The 18,269-nt window shown below is 37.4% G+C and overlaps 2 protein-coding genes and 1 long non-coding RNA gene across 10 annotated transcripts in view; all 3 read left to right on the top strand.

The window, feature by feature from the left end:
• The window catches only part of LOC118276434 (syntaxin-binding protein 5), a 208,234-nt gene that overhangs the window by 91,502 nt on the left and 98,463 nt on the right, over positions 1-18,269 (top strand). The gene's annotated exons all lie outside the window — the stretch shown is intronic.
• LOC118276439 (uncharacterized) overlaps positions 4,928-18,269 on the top strand; it is a 31,611-nt gene continuing 18,269 nt past the window's right edge. Inside the window, exon 1 of the long non-coding RNA XR_007707581.1 lies at positions 4,928-5,968. This is a non-coding gene — a long non-coding RNA (uncharacterized LOC118276439). The remainder of the gene's footprint in view (positions 5,969-18,269) is intronic.
• On the top strand, positions 12,680-17,042 carry LOC118270899 (putative nuclease HARBI1). The gene has a single exon (XM_050707567.1). The coding sequence runs from the start codon at positions 15,769-15,771 to the stop codon at positions 16,714-16,716; it is 948 nt and encodes a 315-aa protein (XP_050563524.1). The 5' UTR covers positions 12,680-15,768; the 3' UTR covers positions 16,717-17,042.

Genomic DNA, 18,269 nt, shown 5'->3' with positions numbered 1-18,269 from the left:
GTTTATTTATAGTAAAAATTAAATTAAGTTTTATCCTTCTTGAGTTATTTAAGGATTTTGTCAATAATTTACTGCTAAGTACAAATAGTCAGTACAAACCACCACAGATGGGGCCCAGTAGGGCTGAAGCCCGATCCGAAACTGCGGAATACCTAGTGGATTTCTGGTGCTCCGGCTCGAAGAACAAGAGTAGGAACGGTATGGTTTTTAGTTAGTAAGCGTCTGACACTTCCTCTCGCATCGCCTTAGGCGGGTGAAGTGATTAAATGATTTTTTCCCCTAAAAAAACCTCACCCGAAACAATCACTCATGAGTACCCCGTGTGGGAATCAAACCCGCTACTTGTTGCGTGGCAGCCGGTTGCCCCGCCTCTGCACCAATCCCGCTTTCTGTACTGCCCTTACACTACTACGTGCAGTGAGTACTGACCTTACGCTAGGCTAATAACCTTTCAAATTCACACTTTAAGAAAACAAAGAAAACTTGATATCTCGTCGTCTCTCTTCAATTTAGTCTTTATTTTCTAGACACCAAGGTTCAGTTTTGCCCAACAAAGACGTGGCTGTATTGTGTCATATTAAATAAAGTATTGGTACGCGACCATTAAGCTGTCCGGAGACGTTTCATCATAAACTTGGTTTATAGTAGTTCCCGCTTCAAGGAAATATAAAGTCGACAGTTTTCAAATTAAACTGCTCACGTACCGATACATATTTTCTGCTTGTAGTTGTTATTTTAAAGAGTTAAGTTATAGAAATATTATGACATGATATTTACTGCCGTACTTAGAGACATTTAATGGTTACTTAGCAATTGTTTTCGGAACAAAATTGATAACTGCGGAATAGTTTAGGTGAACAATTATTAAATATCTTTCAGTACGGGAGTTACGTACGTTTCATCCTATGAAATGGACGTGAATTATTGAAGTTTATGTTTGTTCAGCGATTACTGAGAATGAATATTATGATTTTATAATTACTCCATGAATTAATATTTGATAATTATATTAGAAACTTAACTGTAAAAAATTAACATCTTACTTTACTGATTGACACAATATTGGCTCCGAAACATGTGTGATTCATTTTATTATTTCTTTGTCCTCAGGTAAATACGTCAGCAGCACGTTGGCGACACATGTCCCACCAATCAGACCACACTACTGCGGTGATGTTCCCAGTAACTGCCAGTTTAACACGTCGTAAACCCAAGATTAAGTTTACCAGTACAAACCAATCTCTAACCGACTTTGATAGCCGAAAAACTTTGCTAAACTCCGACCAACTTGTAAACTACTATAAATACGCGTCGAAACGTATTTGTTGAAGGTAATTTGCGGGACTTTTTGCAGATAGAACCTTTGTTTTCCAAGTTTTTAGGCCTTTGGGGCTGTATGTCTTACATGTCACAAGAAACTGCGACCTCAGCACTTTGGTCTTTGAGGACTTGAATTGATAAAAAAGTACTAGAGAAGTGATAAAACAAAAAGTCCTTTGTAATATGTTCCAACTTCAGAATACATTTGTCAAGTTAGTGTTCACTATTATACAAGTAGCGCCGATAAAAACTTGAATTTTATAACTATGGAACCCATTTTGTAGTGTTGTAAAGTTTCTCAGATATAATGTAGTGTACTTCATATGCAAATTACTTTAGTTTTCTTCGTGAAAGTTTTGTAAGAAATGATCGCCTTCGATGTAACTACAGCTGAAGGCTCCGTGTGCTACAACAGTACATTTATTGCAGCGTGGAAACATTCCATTCTCCATCAAACAAATGAAACTGCGAACTGGATGTTATTTCTAGTCGGCTGAATATACACGCGCCGTCCATCGTGTCACTGTGTAGCAACTGATAGTTTAGTTTAGAGGATTTGTTTCTGTATTGATTTGCAGTTATACAGCAAGCTCTATCGAACAATTACCTAGTGTAGAGGAAAACAGCGATTTCCATGAGAAAATTCAAGCACAAAAAATAAAGGTAAAATTCTTTAAAAACTCACACTGAAAAAGAAGCAAAACTCCACCGTTCGCTGTTATTTTAAAATCGCTTGACGGTGCTAAAACGACTTCGCTGCCGTTCAGCGCTTTACACGGGCCAGCATTATCGGACGCCCGATAAATCTCCCGGTCCGCACGATCGGACACGGGCCGGCGCGGCACCGCTTTGTTATAAGCAAGCTTTGATTTTATCAAGGAAATGCAAAGCGGACGGAAAAATGGAAGGTACGAGAAGAATAGAGAGATAACTAGTAGCGGAGTGGCGGAGTGGTGGGGAATGTTCCGCACACGTGTCTGGGCCCTGATTGTATCGGCTGTTATGTTGTAACGCGACGGAACTGGAGCCGGCTCTTTATGGCGCGATTGTATCTCTTCCTTGCGGCGGTTTCTTGGAATCGAAAAAATGGCGGCATTGTCCTCGTACGGGGTTTTGTTACAGGGTTCCAAAATAAATAAAACATTTTATTATATATAGGTTGGCGGAATTAGCATTTATTACTGCGGTAATCTCCCACTAAGTAGGTACTACGTATGCTAACAAGGATTAGCTTAGATTGAATAGGTTCCAAACTTGATAGCTGTACGATACACACGCAAATGAGATTGAAACTCCTGATGTATACTTATTATATTTCCGCGGTAATAAATCATATAGATGTACTTAATGTAGATACAACATATTTTGGAAATATTTTGAAATTAATATTATCAATAGTTTTATAAACGACGTAGTACCCACCATACGTCTGTTGCCACTACAACTTCTGCAGTGCAAGATCTACAAAAATACTAGTAAAATAGCATCGAAAGATTAATCCTCCACTGACACTACCGCTACCTGCAAGTTACCACATATTACATAATCCTTGCCAGGACATCATTGTCTCTCCGTATCACACGTACGATCACTTCCCTCCGTAATATGTCCCACGTAGGAGGAGGTATTATGCCGATTCCCTCCATTTATCTTAGATATTAATAGTTAAGGAAATTGGATATGTTTTGATACACATTTTGCCTAAAATACCTTTCTAGAATACCTGCCTTGAATCCATTCTGTTTACCTTATTTAAGGTAACCGTAATGCTATATGTATAAATAAAGGTTGACTTGTATACAATGTAACTCATATACGTTTAAAGACATTTTATAATTTACCATTTATATACAAATGCTCTGTATAACTGGAATTCCTAACTACATTCACATTCACTGTGTGGTTTCCATAACGACGAGTGCATTACCTCCCTCTTTACTTCAAATCTCATGCAAAATAACCCCTCCATGACATTAGAAGCACTTGCAGAGAGCTCTCTCGAGCACTGGAGGTTTTTCTAAACTCTCTCGGTAAAAACTTCAGCTATTGCGCCACTTCTTATGTAGATTCGCATGTAGTTCAGTCAACGGTTGTAAAACATGTAGTATAAGAAGTGTTAACAAAGGGAGCGTCAGCCATTTCAGTACAATATATGGGAATATTAATTCAGTAATTGTTGGAGCAAATATCCAATGCATGGTAATGTATGTAACGGTTCGTTCCGGCGCGGCCCCGGCCCGGCCCGGCCGCCTCGGCGGTACAAATGTACAAATGATCACTAATAGCATCTCACGTCGTCTTCCCCAAACAAATACGTGTAAATGGCGACCGGTGTTGCCATTTATTTATCCGACAGATAATAAAATACGCATAAGTACCGCCAGTCGCGGCACTTCGCTTCTGAATATTCATGAAGCGGAGCGAAGCGCTTTCAGCTTCTCTGCCAGTGTTGCCAGCCCAAATATTTGTCTTGCTTACCTTATGGTAATATTTTTAGTGGTTTTCGTTTGGTACTTCAACAAAAAGTGCTGTTTTTAGAGACTTAATGTTAACACTGTTTAATTTTTGTGGCTGGTAACACAGGAGCGAGAGGTTTTGTTGACTCTGGCCTTTGAAACTCTTTAGTGCTAGGGTTGTTAGATGCGAAAAAAAGTTGAAAGGTTTTTATATTTAAAAATGAGGTCGTTATTATAATTCTTTAGAAAGTAAATCCCTCTATGGATAGTCTTCAATCAATGTTACTGAACCCACTTAAAGTTCCCCAAAATTGAGTTAGTTTTATCAAGTTTTAAATTGATCACTCAAGTCCCTCACATCTGGTTGGTAGCAGCAAACATTTTCTTAGGCCTACACCAATAAATCATTTCAGCAATTATTTCAGCACCCACTGCCAGTTTCTGGGCTGAAATTTCAGGCGATTTAAATTGACAACCTGTCGGAGCTTGAGTTAATGTAATCGATTGAAATGTCGTTAATTGGAAGGTTCTAGACTAAATCTGATTAATTGCAAAAATCTCTGATCCCGTCGTTAAGTATCAAGACTCGAGTTTTTGCTAATGATCAATAAAAGTAAAACATTAATGCTACTGAGTAATTGTCAAGTAATCATTATGAAAGTAACTTTGTTTATTAGTTTGTAACAAAAAAGTTTTTTTTTTATAATGATCATTATGAGTATACGTAGGTATGAGAAGGACTTTTTTTAAATTTAATAACTTACTTCTGCCAGTGGCTTCGCCCGTGTTCCTATGTTAAATACAAAGTGATCGTATTTATGTTAGCGACAGGGTGATCTATCATCCGCTGTCATACCTTCAGCTGTTGTTGTTTACCATTTTGTTCTTGAGTGGCGTCCCGCAGTAATTTAATAGGTACTTAAAATGGTGAGCTTATTGCCATACAGCGGGCACAATAAATAAGACTCCGAGCTATAATGGAAATATTCTCGAAAAACAAAATAATAATACTCTACTACAGTCCGATTCAGTTATCGAACATGAGACCAATTGTTCAGCAGTCACACTTGCGACCACTCGTCCATAAGGCAGTCTACATTTAAAACTTATAAAATCTAATAATGAAAATATAATGACCAAGTTACCCTATTACAAACTAAACTAAATCATATTCCTTTGTATATAAAACACAAATTTACTTGCAAGTGCACGATTGTAAGCGTTGCACATAAATATGATTGCAACAGTTAACATTAAGTGGTTAAGTTGCCCCGTGTAATGATAACAGTGCCGTTACAGGCCGCAATGCGCCTGCAACACCGACACTTACTGTTATGTAACACCTTCGTACATGCTTCTACTTAGAATTAACTTAGTTATAATCAAACATATTCATTTTTAATACGTTGTCTGACATTTGAAATATGCCTTGTATCGTGGGTACGTCTACAGACATACCTAGAACCAATACAATAATTTGTGGATCACATATATAATTGTTCCGTCAGAAATCGAATAAGCAATATTAGTTGCTGAGTAGTTGGTTACCCAGCCTATTTACACCAACTGTGTAGTCAATATACACAACATATCAAGAAAAAATGTGAATGCCTCAGTCTTACATTTTATTATGAAACCTACGTAATTCTTGTCATATAAACCAAAGCTACATGTCTCGTAGCACATGTCTACGATTCGCCTACGCCACTACGACGTAGCACACCTGCTACGCTTGCTACGAGTGACTACGTTCGTAGATATGCTAAGCAGTTCTTTGCTTTGTTTGAATATTATGAGCAGGTGAAGTGACGTCATAGGTCTGGGATCTGCTAAATATGTAAAGGATTAATGTGAAACGTATTTTTGGTATGAAGTATAGAAATAACAAGTTCCAATATTTTTATTGCGTACAAACGAAATTGGTCATTAGTTATAAATAACAAACCCATTTCTAAAATCAATAAATCAAAACCATACCGTAACTAATACTTGTTTATTTAAACTTTTAATTTGAACATTCACTCATTAACCCGTAGTTTATCGCTTATCGTTATAATTAACATTAACGATTAATTTAAACGTGAAAAACAACGATACGTTATCGCTCTGATACGCGTATTATCAGAGGTGCGTATTGTTCGGATTGCGTATTGATACGAGAGCTCACCAGTCGAGCTGCAGGCTTCGAACTGGTAAGACTAGTTTCATTATTTAATTTAAATATTTTCATGTTAATTACTTTGTGCGTATTGTGTGATAGAAGTGACATTATACTTGGGCCATTACAAACGTGCGAACTGTCACGTCAAAAGAATGTGACTATTCCGCACAACTGGCATAAGTGTGAGCGAGAGATCTGATAAAAATGACTTATGACAGTTCGCACGTTTGTAATGCCCAACTATAGTGATAAATTACTAAGTCAACAACAACTTATGTTTGATAACATCGTTATACTTTATTCTGGAACTGAATGCTAAGTTTGTATGTAGTAGTGCTGAAACATTTCCCCATTGTATGGCCATTGTTAAGATAAAAGTAGGTACATCCCAATTGTTATCACAGTTCAAACAACTCGCGGCAGTACGGCGGTGTCGGGTTCCACAATCTCTATGGGAATCCGAGAACAACAAGTCACCTTAATTTGTTCTTTGTCCCGACTCTGCCCATCCCTGCCTGCCCAGCCCGGCCTGCCCGGGCAACCTGACACCCGCCTCTTTGCCCAGCTAATGCCCTCGTTAACAGCTTTATGGAGATTTTTGTGCCATTTTTGACTATTCAGGTCAATTTGGCGTTTTATTAGAGAACGGGGTGTTCTGTTACCATTTATTCTGCTTTTGTTGTGCGCTCCCCACTGACTTTGTAAAATTAATTAAATTGCAAGCAGAAAGGGCTTCCCACTGTGATTTAAATATATTTATATTCTGCAATGTGTTCTTTTAAAAATGTAATATCTGGTGTAAACAATACGAAAACAAACAGAGTAAAAATACATTTACCTACCTCAGTAGTTATCCGAATGCGCGGAATATTTTTGTTCGAATATCGGGCAATATTTTAAACCCTTACGTGAAATACGAGTTTTATCAGTATTGATCATTTGACGGGTAACCGAGAACGAATGAATGAGACCGGGAGTGAACGGTCATCGATGGCACTCCATTCGAGGGCCGCTCGCAAAACTGCGATATGAACGAAAAGATTGCTTCAATTTATGATTGTGTAAATATTCCCTATTGGAAATATTATGAGAATTAATCTCCGAAATGTTGACCCAAGTTTGTGTACACAATATTGCTGAGATAATGAATTTCCTGGTGCGTGTAGGATAGGTCACTTATAGCATACCATAACTAGCTAAAAAAATGTTATGAAGCAGTTATAGAATTAATGTCTACGTTATAAAAAAATATTTTATCTCGCGTCCACAACTTAAAAACCATTTTATACGTGGTATAAAGATGAGAGCAATTTCTCAACGTGTATTAGATGTATAACTTCACTCGCTAGTGATATGGCGCAGAAAATATCAATTTTATAGATTATTATATTCCTTTGTTATATTGATATTGGGGTTTGTGAGAGGTGCGGAGTTTTATCGCCACTCTGTCCCGATTGCGTTGTAAACACCGATCTTTTCATAAAAATTAAAACCGATTTCATATTGGCAAGATGTGTTGTGTTCCAAGAAACATTAACTAAAAGTGCCAAAATTAAAACAAAATGAAACTGTTTTGTTTGTAACCATTACAAAATACAACTATCCTTTGACCATGCTTGATGATTTGACGACTGTCAAAATTCTATCGACAATTGAAGTGTGACATCTCTGTGATGTTACAATATAATACCTTCCGTAGTAGACATGTGACAGTTGACGCCTCAGCTGCAGGGATCAACGTCAGCCATGTCATCGTGTCCTGTGACGTCACTGTGTAGTGTGACGTCACACAGCATGCGTGATCACTTCCATTCGGGGCCGAATTTTTTCTATAAATTCAATTAGTCCGCTTGATTGCAGCTGTTATTAAATTCGCTGCGTTTGATATTCCCGGCTTTTGTGTAAAAGAGAATATTTTATCAACAAATGTATGTAGCTTCAGCAATTAGTTCAATATTCAGTGAGTTGGAAATGGAAATTCAGTTAGTACGCAGTGTAGTGAAATCGTTAGTGTATGTGTTACAGGGACTACTGACTTTGGTAGCTTTATTCATTTACATTTTTACGTTAGCTCAAATGTTTGAAACTTTAAATTGGCACGTACAAAATATTGTTTTATCATCATAATTGTCAGTTCGTTTCCGTTCACAGGCTAACAATAATCGTCAGTTTGTTTCCATTCACAAGCTAACAATGTCGGTTCTGTAACCTGCCAATATCTTTACACAGTTAATCTTCTACCTGGAGTAATCTTTAAATCTTGTTCAAAAGAAACAAGTGTACCTGATTCCCTCAAGCCACCAATTTAAAATAATCCAAACAATATGTGTTGGTATTATCGGCTTAACTTCCATCTTCCATCTCGCTCTACAAACAATATAATTGTTCCCCTCTCTCCCTCGCACGTGTGATACATTGCATGCGAGCTCAGATCTGTTGACTTTGCACTAGGGCTGTCACACACAAGTTATGTGGGAACAATGACACAGATACATCGCATGCATTTGTTTTGTCAACTTGTGATGCTTTGTCTGTATTTAGTTGAGGTACTTCAACGAGATTTGTGTTTTGTTACGCTCTGTTCAAGGTTTGATTTTGCAATACAAAGTTCTTTTTTAAACATGTACTTTGTTTTTTTTTACAAATGTATTTTAAATTTCTCATACAAATGATGCCTATATACTCCAGTACGCTTGGGATGCCCATAAACCTTTCCAAGTCGACTATTAGTCGATTATTTTCCATATAATTACTCCAAGCACAATTTATTGTAATGCTGTTCTAAATTTGGATAATCATTATATGTATATTCCCTACAGTTGTGGCGCAGCCCTATGGCACAATCCCGAATGGTTCCCTCATCGCCGTTCTCACCATGTGTGTGTTTGTGTGTTTGTGTGCCGCGGCGGTAAATTAGTTTCTGAAGCTTTTAGCATTGCCTTGTGGCGCTAAATATTTTCACAATGTCGCGTCATGGTACACATGGTATACGAGATACATCTCCAGAGAGGAAAACAAAGATTTTCCTTACATCCTGATTAATTTTCGTGAAGCTTTGTTCATTTTAACCCACCAAGAGCTTAATAGAAAATGTACAGTATGAAACATTTTCTTTAAACTGAATTCTGTCTAATTAAATATTAATTATTCCTTCAAAGTATTTCCCTCGATTGATACACACATTAAAGTTAATTTTCTTTCTATTTGCACATCTATGGAGTCGCAGCTCGGTGCCAATTCTTAATGAACAGCTCGCATGGCCACTAATCTCACATGTAGCGGCTAAACCAACCACTAACTACTCCGTCTCGGCCAAATGTAGCTTGGAAATGTTTCAAATGAAACGTTCCCCACTTGCAGTTAAGTAAGAGGTTCATGAACGGAGCCAAAGCAAGTTTTTCCCAAACAACTTTAGTTTCAAAGAACTAGTTTTATTTTATTTTTGTTTCTCAGCTTGTACTTGAAGTCGCCAGGTACTTACAGGCTACGCTTGCGTCACAGGTACTTAAGCGTGAATTACGTACCTAGGTACCTATAGAGCCAGGCACCTGTACCTATACAGCAGGTCTCAATGGTCGCAGACCGCAATGCGGCGATCACCGACACCTACTTTTTGAACACCATTTTTTGGGCTATTGACCTTTCGAGATGGTTGAATATATCCATAATCTAGACGTTTTATTAAAATAGGTTCCCAAGTAGTGCTGGAGGTGAGTCGTTGAGCACTCGTATATTATGTGGGCAGATCAAAGATAGCGCGTGTTTTATGGAGATATCGGAAAGGTTTTTGCATGTGATTTACTGAATTGGTGATATTGAATTGTGTCATAAAACAAATGTTATTCTTTTTACTGCTTTATTCCGAGACAGGTACACGTTGTAAACTAGATAATTACTACACAAACGTTTAAGCATTTAATCCAAAGTTGTAAAACATTATCTCCTTCTTTCTATCTACTATTAAACGCTAAGATCTCCCAAGGAAAGGAAATTACTTTGAAGTGTTTAATGCTTCTATTACGGGTATTACGTAGTAAACACCGGGAGCGCTCCCTGTCCGGGCCGGCGGCGGCGCCCGGCGCTGCACCTGATCTATCTCGACAGTTATTGTTATACATTACCCGAGAAATAACACGATCACTTTCGTTCTCGCTTTATAAAGAAACTGCAGAATATGTTTTAAGAGAGAACTTGAGATGTTGTAAAGTAATTACTACTTTATTTTCTTGTCCTTTACGATCACCCATCTGGGACTCGTTTGCTAGCAATTTAGGCACTCATCGATTTATTGGTAGAGCTTCAATCGTGGTTCAATAAATATATTTCAGTTGTCAGCAGTATAACAGTTAAAGTACTCTTTGGTTAACTGTGCAAAGAAGATAATTTTATTTCGAAAATTAATTTATATCTTTAAAATCTGTTCACGTATAAATCCTTGTCTCTCATTACGTATACAGACGGCGCGGTTGCTATTGCTATTCGCTGCACTCTATGGCGGGCATAAAGCGGCAGTGTGTATAAGTTAAGTTTTTTATTGCACCTCGCCGCACTTAATACGTGCTGCAATACCGGGTCACTGCCGCAGCGGTGCGCGGCGCGGCGCTGGCGGCTGGCCAGCCAACACCACCGTTTATCATGCTCACGGATTTTTATTAGATTTATTACTCGAAACATACGAGATGGAACCGTTGTGGTTAAATACCAACGTGCGGTTTACGATTTAGAATATAGTTGTTGCGCACTTAATCGGGAGAAACGGCAGTTGAAGATCTTGGCAGGCATCCATTGCTGTTGTGAAATTTCGCAGTAAAATCAAATGTTATTTTAGCAGATCTGATGGTGGCGGTTTCTGCTGTACATGTACACATAACTCGAAATCACATTAACATTCAGCTATTAATTAGTGTTCTATATTTGACTAAATAATAGCTCGCTAGTATTACCAGTCAATACAAAGAGGATTACATTCAGAACATAATTAGATGATTTGAATATTAATTGGACATGCCTGTTTAATTGCCTGCGCGGTTATTAATTAATAATTTTGCCGCCATTTTGCATGGGGTGACATTTGTAATTGTCTTGCCATAAACATGTGAATAGGAATTGTGTTTGTATTCGTAATAATGGTTGTTTTATTTGTGTGACAGTTTTGTAATGGCTTGGCTTTATACAAATTGAATTAAATCTGTGTACGCCATGGCTTTGTTCCAACTCTGTGATTACTTATACACTTGATTTATTTTCACTTTTATATTGCAAAAATGTTAAGCTTGACACAACTTGTAACATAGTTCGTTAGCCGACTAGTTGTTCAATAAATCTTAACTGACAGAGTTATAATATACGCGATCACATCAACCTTTAAGTTCACTCAGCAATTTATTATCTCCTCTGTTTCTTCGAAATAATATTCTTACTCACAAACTAGGCATTGTGCTGAAATCTCATGAAATAGTTACTTGTTATTTATTTTGCTTACAAACCCTTTTTCTTGGAATCTGAAATACGTGTAGAATGGAATATGTAGTTTGGTAGGAGAGTATAAGTATGTAGGAGTTGACAGACAGACAAACACATAGTATTATAAATTGGTGTGTCAAATAACAAACTCATAAGATCCTGTGATTCGAAGATGTTCCTCGAAAGAGAGCAAGGTTCCTTTAACAAGGTTCCTTTGTCTCGTTATTTGTTACAGGATTTGTTTCGCGAACTTATTTAGTTATTGTATGCTGAAGATAAACGATGACATTTCACATTCACTTCAGCATATTATAGAAGTAACATGTTGTGTATCAAAAGTTTAAAGCTATATATATCAAGCTTAAAATTTGAAGACCAGCAACGCACCTGTGACTCCTCTGGTGTTGCGGGTGTCCATGGGCGGCGCTAATCGCTTACCATCAGGTGACCCACCTGCTCGTTTGCCCCTTATTCCATAAAAAAAGGTTGCCTGCAAGATTATTTAACTATGTAATAGTTTAGTTTACCTACTTGAAACTATTTATTATTTTGTTTAAATCACTTCATATTTTGTTCTTATTGAAAAAATAAGAATAAAAATATTTGAACATAATACATGAAAGTTAAATTGAAAATTGATCCCTTCACTATGACAACAATTATGTTTGTATAAATATATATCTCTACAGTAAACTATGCTTGTATATTGTATATGTTATAGTCTATATCGGCTTACAACGTCTAGGCTAAATTGAATGCGGGCTGATGCTATATTATTAGGTTTGTACGCAAAACCTAGATCCTAGGAGAATGAAACAAGCCTGTATTACAATATGTCAATATGTTTCGAATCCAGCTCGCAGTATATTGGATACTATATTGGACAAGACTTTGGTTCACTAAACTATATGCAAAACTATGCTGATCGTGTATTGGCCCTAGTTTACTTTTTAGGGTAACCAAAGAACTATGTGTTGGATGTTTTAAGCCCATAAGTTCATATTAGGTAGTAAAGTTAATAAAAAGTGTTTACTTTAAAATTCGTGTAATTTGAAACCACCATTAGGGACACCATCAAAAGACGTTTATTTTTAATGCACGGGTGTGATAAAAAACCTCGTAACGTTGAAGGTCGGCTCAGATGATGATTTTCGCTTCTTTTATGAATAAAAATTTTGTAAAATATACAAAGGTGACAGCTGTAAGGTGTTGGTGACGCGGGGCCGCGGGGTGACAGCGGGGTAGGGGGGGGTGACAATCAATCACACGGAGGGACATGTGTCACCTCCCGCGACGATTTGTACGTGTTACCTATTTTATTGTCGCCTTCTGTCTTCCCGCTATATTTTCTACACAAACCCTTCTCCGCTCCACACAAATACAACCTCATTCGAGCCTTTTTTATTGTAACGGTTCAGTGATTTCTAGCTAAACTACACCCACGTCGTTCAATCACTTATCGAGTGTAATTTTGATAACCCACGCAGGTGAAATTTTCATGTTTAGTGGATGTATCGTATCGGACCTAAACTCTGTGTATTTAAGCAAAACTTCTCCGAATAATGTTTTACACAAACACACATCAATCGCTTCGATTTTATCCCGATTTAACCAATGTTATTTATATTTCGCAAAAAAAACAGCGTAACGATATAAACGGTGTTGTAAAGGGCTTGGAATCGTGTACCGACGTGTGAAAAGGTTTGCATTCACGTAAATGTTAGCCCCCTCCCCCCGATGTATAATAATATAAACGGGAAGCCGGCCGAGGTGTGAGAAAGGTTAACGCGATGTTCGCACGGGATTAGCACAAATAGAACGCGGCGTTACTCTGTACGAATGAATGAATATCTCTCATTTATTTCACACGCGGGTGAGCTACTTCATCTGCGTAAAGCCGCGCTAGTTAACAAGTTAAAGTAAACCATATTCGGTTTTAAATGCGACCATAATATTTTCCGTGACATCTGCGGTTGGCACCACACCGGCTACACGTAAAGTTCGCCCGCAGCATTTCATATTACGTTTTGCAAATTCGCAATATTTTAAATTAAACGCTGCGAATAAACCGTTCAAAGCTTATCAATTTGGTAACTGTCAGCCACAATTTGCGACACATTCATACAATGTAACATCCCAATTCCACCTATCCTGCCGCTGACAGGGAATTTACTGAAAATTTCATCATATTTTGGGAAAGTTATCAAGAGAGACAATTCGCCCTGTAATAGTGTGCGGGGGCCGGGGGCATATTGATTCGATGCTGTGTCCTGATTGATCGAGCGTATTGCTTGACAAATGTCATGGCGCCCAGTGATGGATCATTCCGTGTTCGGGAGATTAAATCAAACTGACTTTACGAATTACTCACACATTGTGGGCTCATGGTTAAAATATCGCTTACTTATTAAATAAGGAAGTGTGTTGTGGCTACATAAAGTGTCACGCACATTAGGCAGAGTTCCAAACAGCAAATAAGAGCAAGTGAACCCTGCGCCGCCGCGGTGGGTCTCAAGGACCGCGTGATTGATGCTCGTCATTATGGCCCGCTGATTGATCGCTCGCCCGCCGCATTGTGTGCCGCTGGCTACCAGTTGCGCGCACGAAATCGATGCTGGAAAATGTTCACGGATTATTGTTCGAATGTGTGGAGCATTTTTACGTCTTTTCATGTTTATGATTAAATTGAAGCAGTAAAAAGCTTTGAGTGAAATATCGTAAAAGATTATGTAGGTATTAATCATGTATGTGAAAGAAACTACACATTTCTTTGAAAATATATACAATTCTAGTGAAATTCTCAACATAAAATACAAGAAATAAAACATTAAGCACCTACTCGTAGCTACTTTGTATTTTAAACAAAATATGTGCTCACCTTGTCGTGTAGCAGGAATTCTTTACGTTTGCAATGGAAATGTTTGACCAACCGCGCGGACAAACAGCTCGCGACGTCGCTCGGCTATTATGTCGTGAACGACTCACTGGCTCACAAAGACTTACTTACGTCAAGTTACCCTGAGAGCCTGTGACCGTGGACCGTGGACCGTGGGCCCACATCATGTATCGAGCCTTTCCCTATTGTCGACGCGACACAATACGACTTGATTTCATCATATTGAAAAGGACATGCTTTGTCCGCACAAAATGTTTTGTCTCGAAATGCCAAACAATATAAGAATGGACTTATTTTCTCCAAGTTTAGGTTTTTGTGCTACATTTGATATACAATTTTGTGGAAAACTGATGCTTCACTGTTAGAAGTTTTATTAATTAAAAGATTAAAGACAATAATTTAATTTGAAGCACTTACTTCATAGATCCGATCCTCTTTACAACGTTATTCCTTTATTCCGTTTGATGTAACTTGATTGTCGTTTTAATATTCGTTTCCATATTCTGTTTAAACTTTTAATTTCCAAACCCAATTACAAACTTGGGAATTCGGTAGCAATCTAATAATTTCCAATTTACGTTTGGGACGCGACATCTTTGCGTAGAATTACAAGCTTGTAATAGAATTTCCTTTGCTAATTGCCTCTTGAATCCTGGCATTACACAAATCCCGTTAACGGGTGACCTGTCTCTCACAATGGTGTATTTAAATTGGGCGGGATGGTCCGCGGCGGTCCGAGCGACCGCGCGCCGCCGCCCGACGGTTGGCTGTAAGTGGCCGGTCACAGAGTGGCGCTGTGTGAGTGATGGCTTTAATTGTTCCACGCTCGATGGCTGATATTGTTTTTTGTTTTTTTATTTATTGTTCGCCAGATATTTAGCGAGTCTTTTGTTGCCGTTCAATCTAGCAAAGCTTTCATTTGTATCTTTGTGTTCGGATGGATGAATAAAGAGATAATTTAAAAGTATATCAGTACGGCCGATGCCCGCTACGCCGCGCGAAAAGCAGGAGTACGAACAGGGTGGTTTTTAGTCAGTAACGGCCTTACTTATAAACGATCACTAAAGTTAAGACACAGTTAAACTACGTATTAAAAAATATTTTAACTCATAAACGATGATTAACGCTAATTAATGTCTTAGCGACTGCTTAAATAGCTGTCAACTTAATCAGTGTCGAAGCCTTGTTTAAAGACCTTAATTACCAAAATGGCGTCCGAAATTCGTAAAAGTCACAGCTGTGGTATATTTCAACAATAACACCACATGCAAACTTCGCTTTGAATTGTGTTCTGTTTGCTGGGCTTTGTTCCGCTACTTAGGAAAGTGAAGTGGATAAATATTAAAAAATGGATATATTTGACGACGATAATAAATTACGCACATACCGTGACGAGATAGAAGAAATAAGAAATTTCAGGGAATATTGGTTCAAGAAGGAGAGTAAAAATATATAATTCAAGATCGAACCCAATGGAGGAATTGAGTGAAAACGACTTCAAGCATCGCTACAGATTCAGTAAAGGAAATATGGTAAAAATTATAAATATCTTAAGAAACGACTTGTCCATGGATAGCCGGGGCGGCAGTATACCTGTGGAGTTGCAAGTAATGGCAGCTATAAGATACTGGGGCCGCCATGAGATTCAAGAAGACTGTGCGGAAATTCATGGCATGAGCCAACAGACTTTATCAAGAACTGCTAAAAGAGTTGCTATTGCATTGGCTTCGAAAAGTTCCATTTATATTAAAATGCCTTCAAATTTAAGAGAAGAGACTGAAACTATTCGGAAATTTGAAACAATTTGTGGGTTTCCCCATATTACCGGTGCAATAGATTGCACCCATATTAAAATAAGAAAAGTTGGAGGAGATGTTGGTCAGTACTATATAAACCGTAAAGGACACTATTCTATTAATACTCAAATGGTGTGTAATGCAGATTTGAAGATCTGTGATATAGTTTGCCACTGGAGGGGTAGTACTCATGATGCAAGAATATGGCGTGAGAGTTCCTTTAAAAGGAGATTTGAAGAACGAGAATTTAAAGGAAAACTTATAGGCGATGGTGGATACCCTTGTACCCCATATTTACTGACTCCAGTACTAAGACCCCGTAACGAAGCAGAACGGCGGTACAACTATTGCCACATTCGCACCAGGAACGTAATTGAGAGACGTTTTGGTGTACTTAAGGCAAGGTTTCGGATACTTTTGGAAATAATGAGAGGGTCTTTCAATACGATTAAAACGACAATTGTTGCATGTGCAGTATTGCACAATTTAGCAATTGAATTTGATGACACTTTAAGTTATGAAACCCCTTACACAGACAGTGATGAAGACACTGAGGCCATTGAACAGGACTCTAATAATTTGACACACATAACCAGAAACATTTTTATTGAGAATTTCTTTTAAAATACAAATACATAGTTTTAATTAAACATTTTTTAATTTTTTTCCCAATATTGCTGTTCTAGATCCAAAATTGCCATTCTTTTCTTATGCAATTCATCCTCCCGTTTTTCTTTATTTTCTTTGCACTTTTTTGTGAGTAGAAATAACTGTTCCTCATAATTATCAGCAATCTGAAAAAGAAACAACAAGATGTATACAGGGTGTACCCTGAAGTCGACGTCCAACGGGCACTAGATGATCAGCAAGGTTCCAACTGTTATCAGAAAAATAAAAAAAAATTCTAAGTCCTACAGTTTTTAAATTACAGTGACTTATGTGTTATCCACGGAAAAATTACACCCTGTGCCAGTCTTTTGACTCTTGTTGCTGTAAATCTTAATTTTTTCGGCTGCAGTCTTCCTTACATTAACCTGAATAGTGCTCCAGTAATATGGAATCATAAATTCTTAGCCAACTGCTTTAGATTGGAAAACATTGTTAGTTTTAGAGGAACCAAAGACTCTGAATAAAATTTTCACCTTACTTTAAGTGACTGTACTGAATAAATTATGTATGGCGCTAGTAATGGCAAATTTCACCAAAGTTGGCGCATTTAATAAGGATTATAAAATGGTATAGCACTTTGCAAATTATTTCTTAAATTCGACACAAAAAAGATTTTTCAACAAAACTCCGTTTCGATGAATTTATTTGAACTTACTAATATTTCTTCTAGTGTACTCAAATCATACGTACAACCTCGTATGCACTAGACAAAACTTTGCTCGCGATTTGTTATCATCATGTTGAAAATCAGCGAGGATCTCTTGTCAAACATGAGTGCTTTCCACTTTGGTAGTAGAGATAATGAAAGAAATGAAAGAATTAAAATAAAACAATGCTACCTAGACAATATTTCTTGCCAAGCAGCTTTTTTCTTTGCATTGGTATTTGTAGTAGTGTCTTTTTTTTCTATAATATCAATTTTCTCCATTATAAGTTGTCTTAAGATTCTCTGCAAGAAAATAACAAAGTTCAGAGTTAGTACAATTTGGACAGGTATTTTGGTGCAACAAGATAGATACAGTACAAGTAACAATAAATATGATAATAACCTTTTCTTCTTCATCCCAGTTTGAAGATCGGGCCCTTTTCTTAGCGGATTTCAATTCCATTATATCACTAACACAACAAAAACACCACACCGCTGTATATTTATACAACACCAAAAAATTTGAAATTACCACTCTTTTGACAATATTTGACACAATTTAGAATTTTGACGTTATGATTTTTTAATTTCTCTTTGGATAACAGGAATTTTACCATCACAATGTAGCTTTAAGTTTGGTATTGGCAGCGTATAAAATAAAAACGTTATTTAACCATTGCTTAGTTAAGTGACGTGTAAACAGTGTTTATAAGTAAGAAATAGTTAATTGATAATTAAGGAGTTAATGAGTTATTAGTTAATTAGTTGCTTAGCTGTTGATTAGTGGATTTTTATAAGTAAGGCCGTAAGAGTTTAACTTTCCTTTTCGCCTCACCCAAGGGCGGGAGAAATAATTGGATGG

This window comes from Spodoptera frugiperda, chromosome 31 (assembly GCF_023101765.2).
Source record: "Spodoptera frugiperda isolate SF20-4 chromosome 31, AGI-APGP_CSIRO_Sfru_2.0, whole genome shotgun sequence".
Taxonomy (NCBI): domain Eukaryota; kingdom Metazoa; phylum Arthropoda; class Insecta; order Lepidoptera; family Noctuidae; genus Spodoptera; species Spodoptera frugiperda.
Note: the sequence above shows the minus strand (reverse complement) of the source record. Positions and strands in the feature narration are given on the sequence as shown.

Excerpts from the sequence above, each read along its gene's own strand:
- LOC118270899 (XM_050707567.1), top strand. The coding sequence starts at position 15,769 with ATGGAGGAATTGAGTGAAAACGACTTCAAGCATCGCTACAGATTCAGT.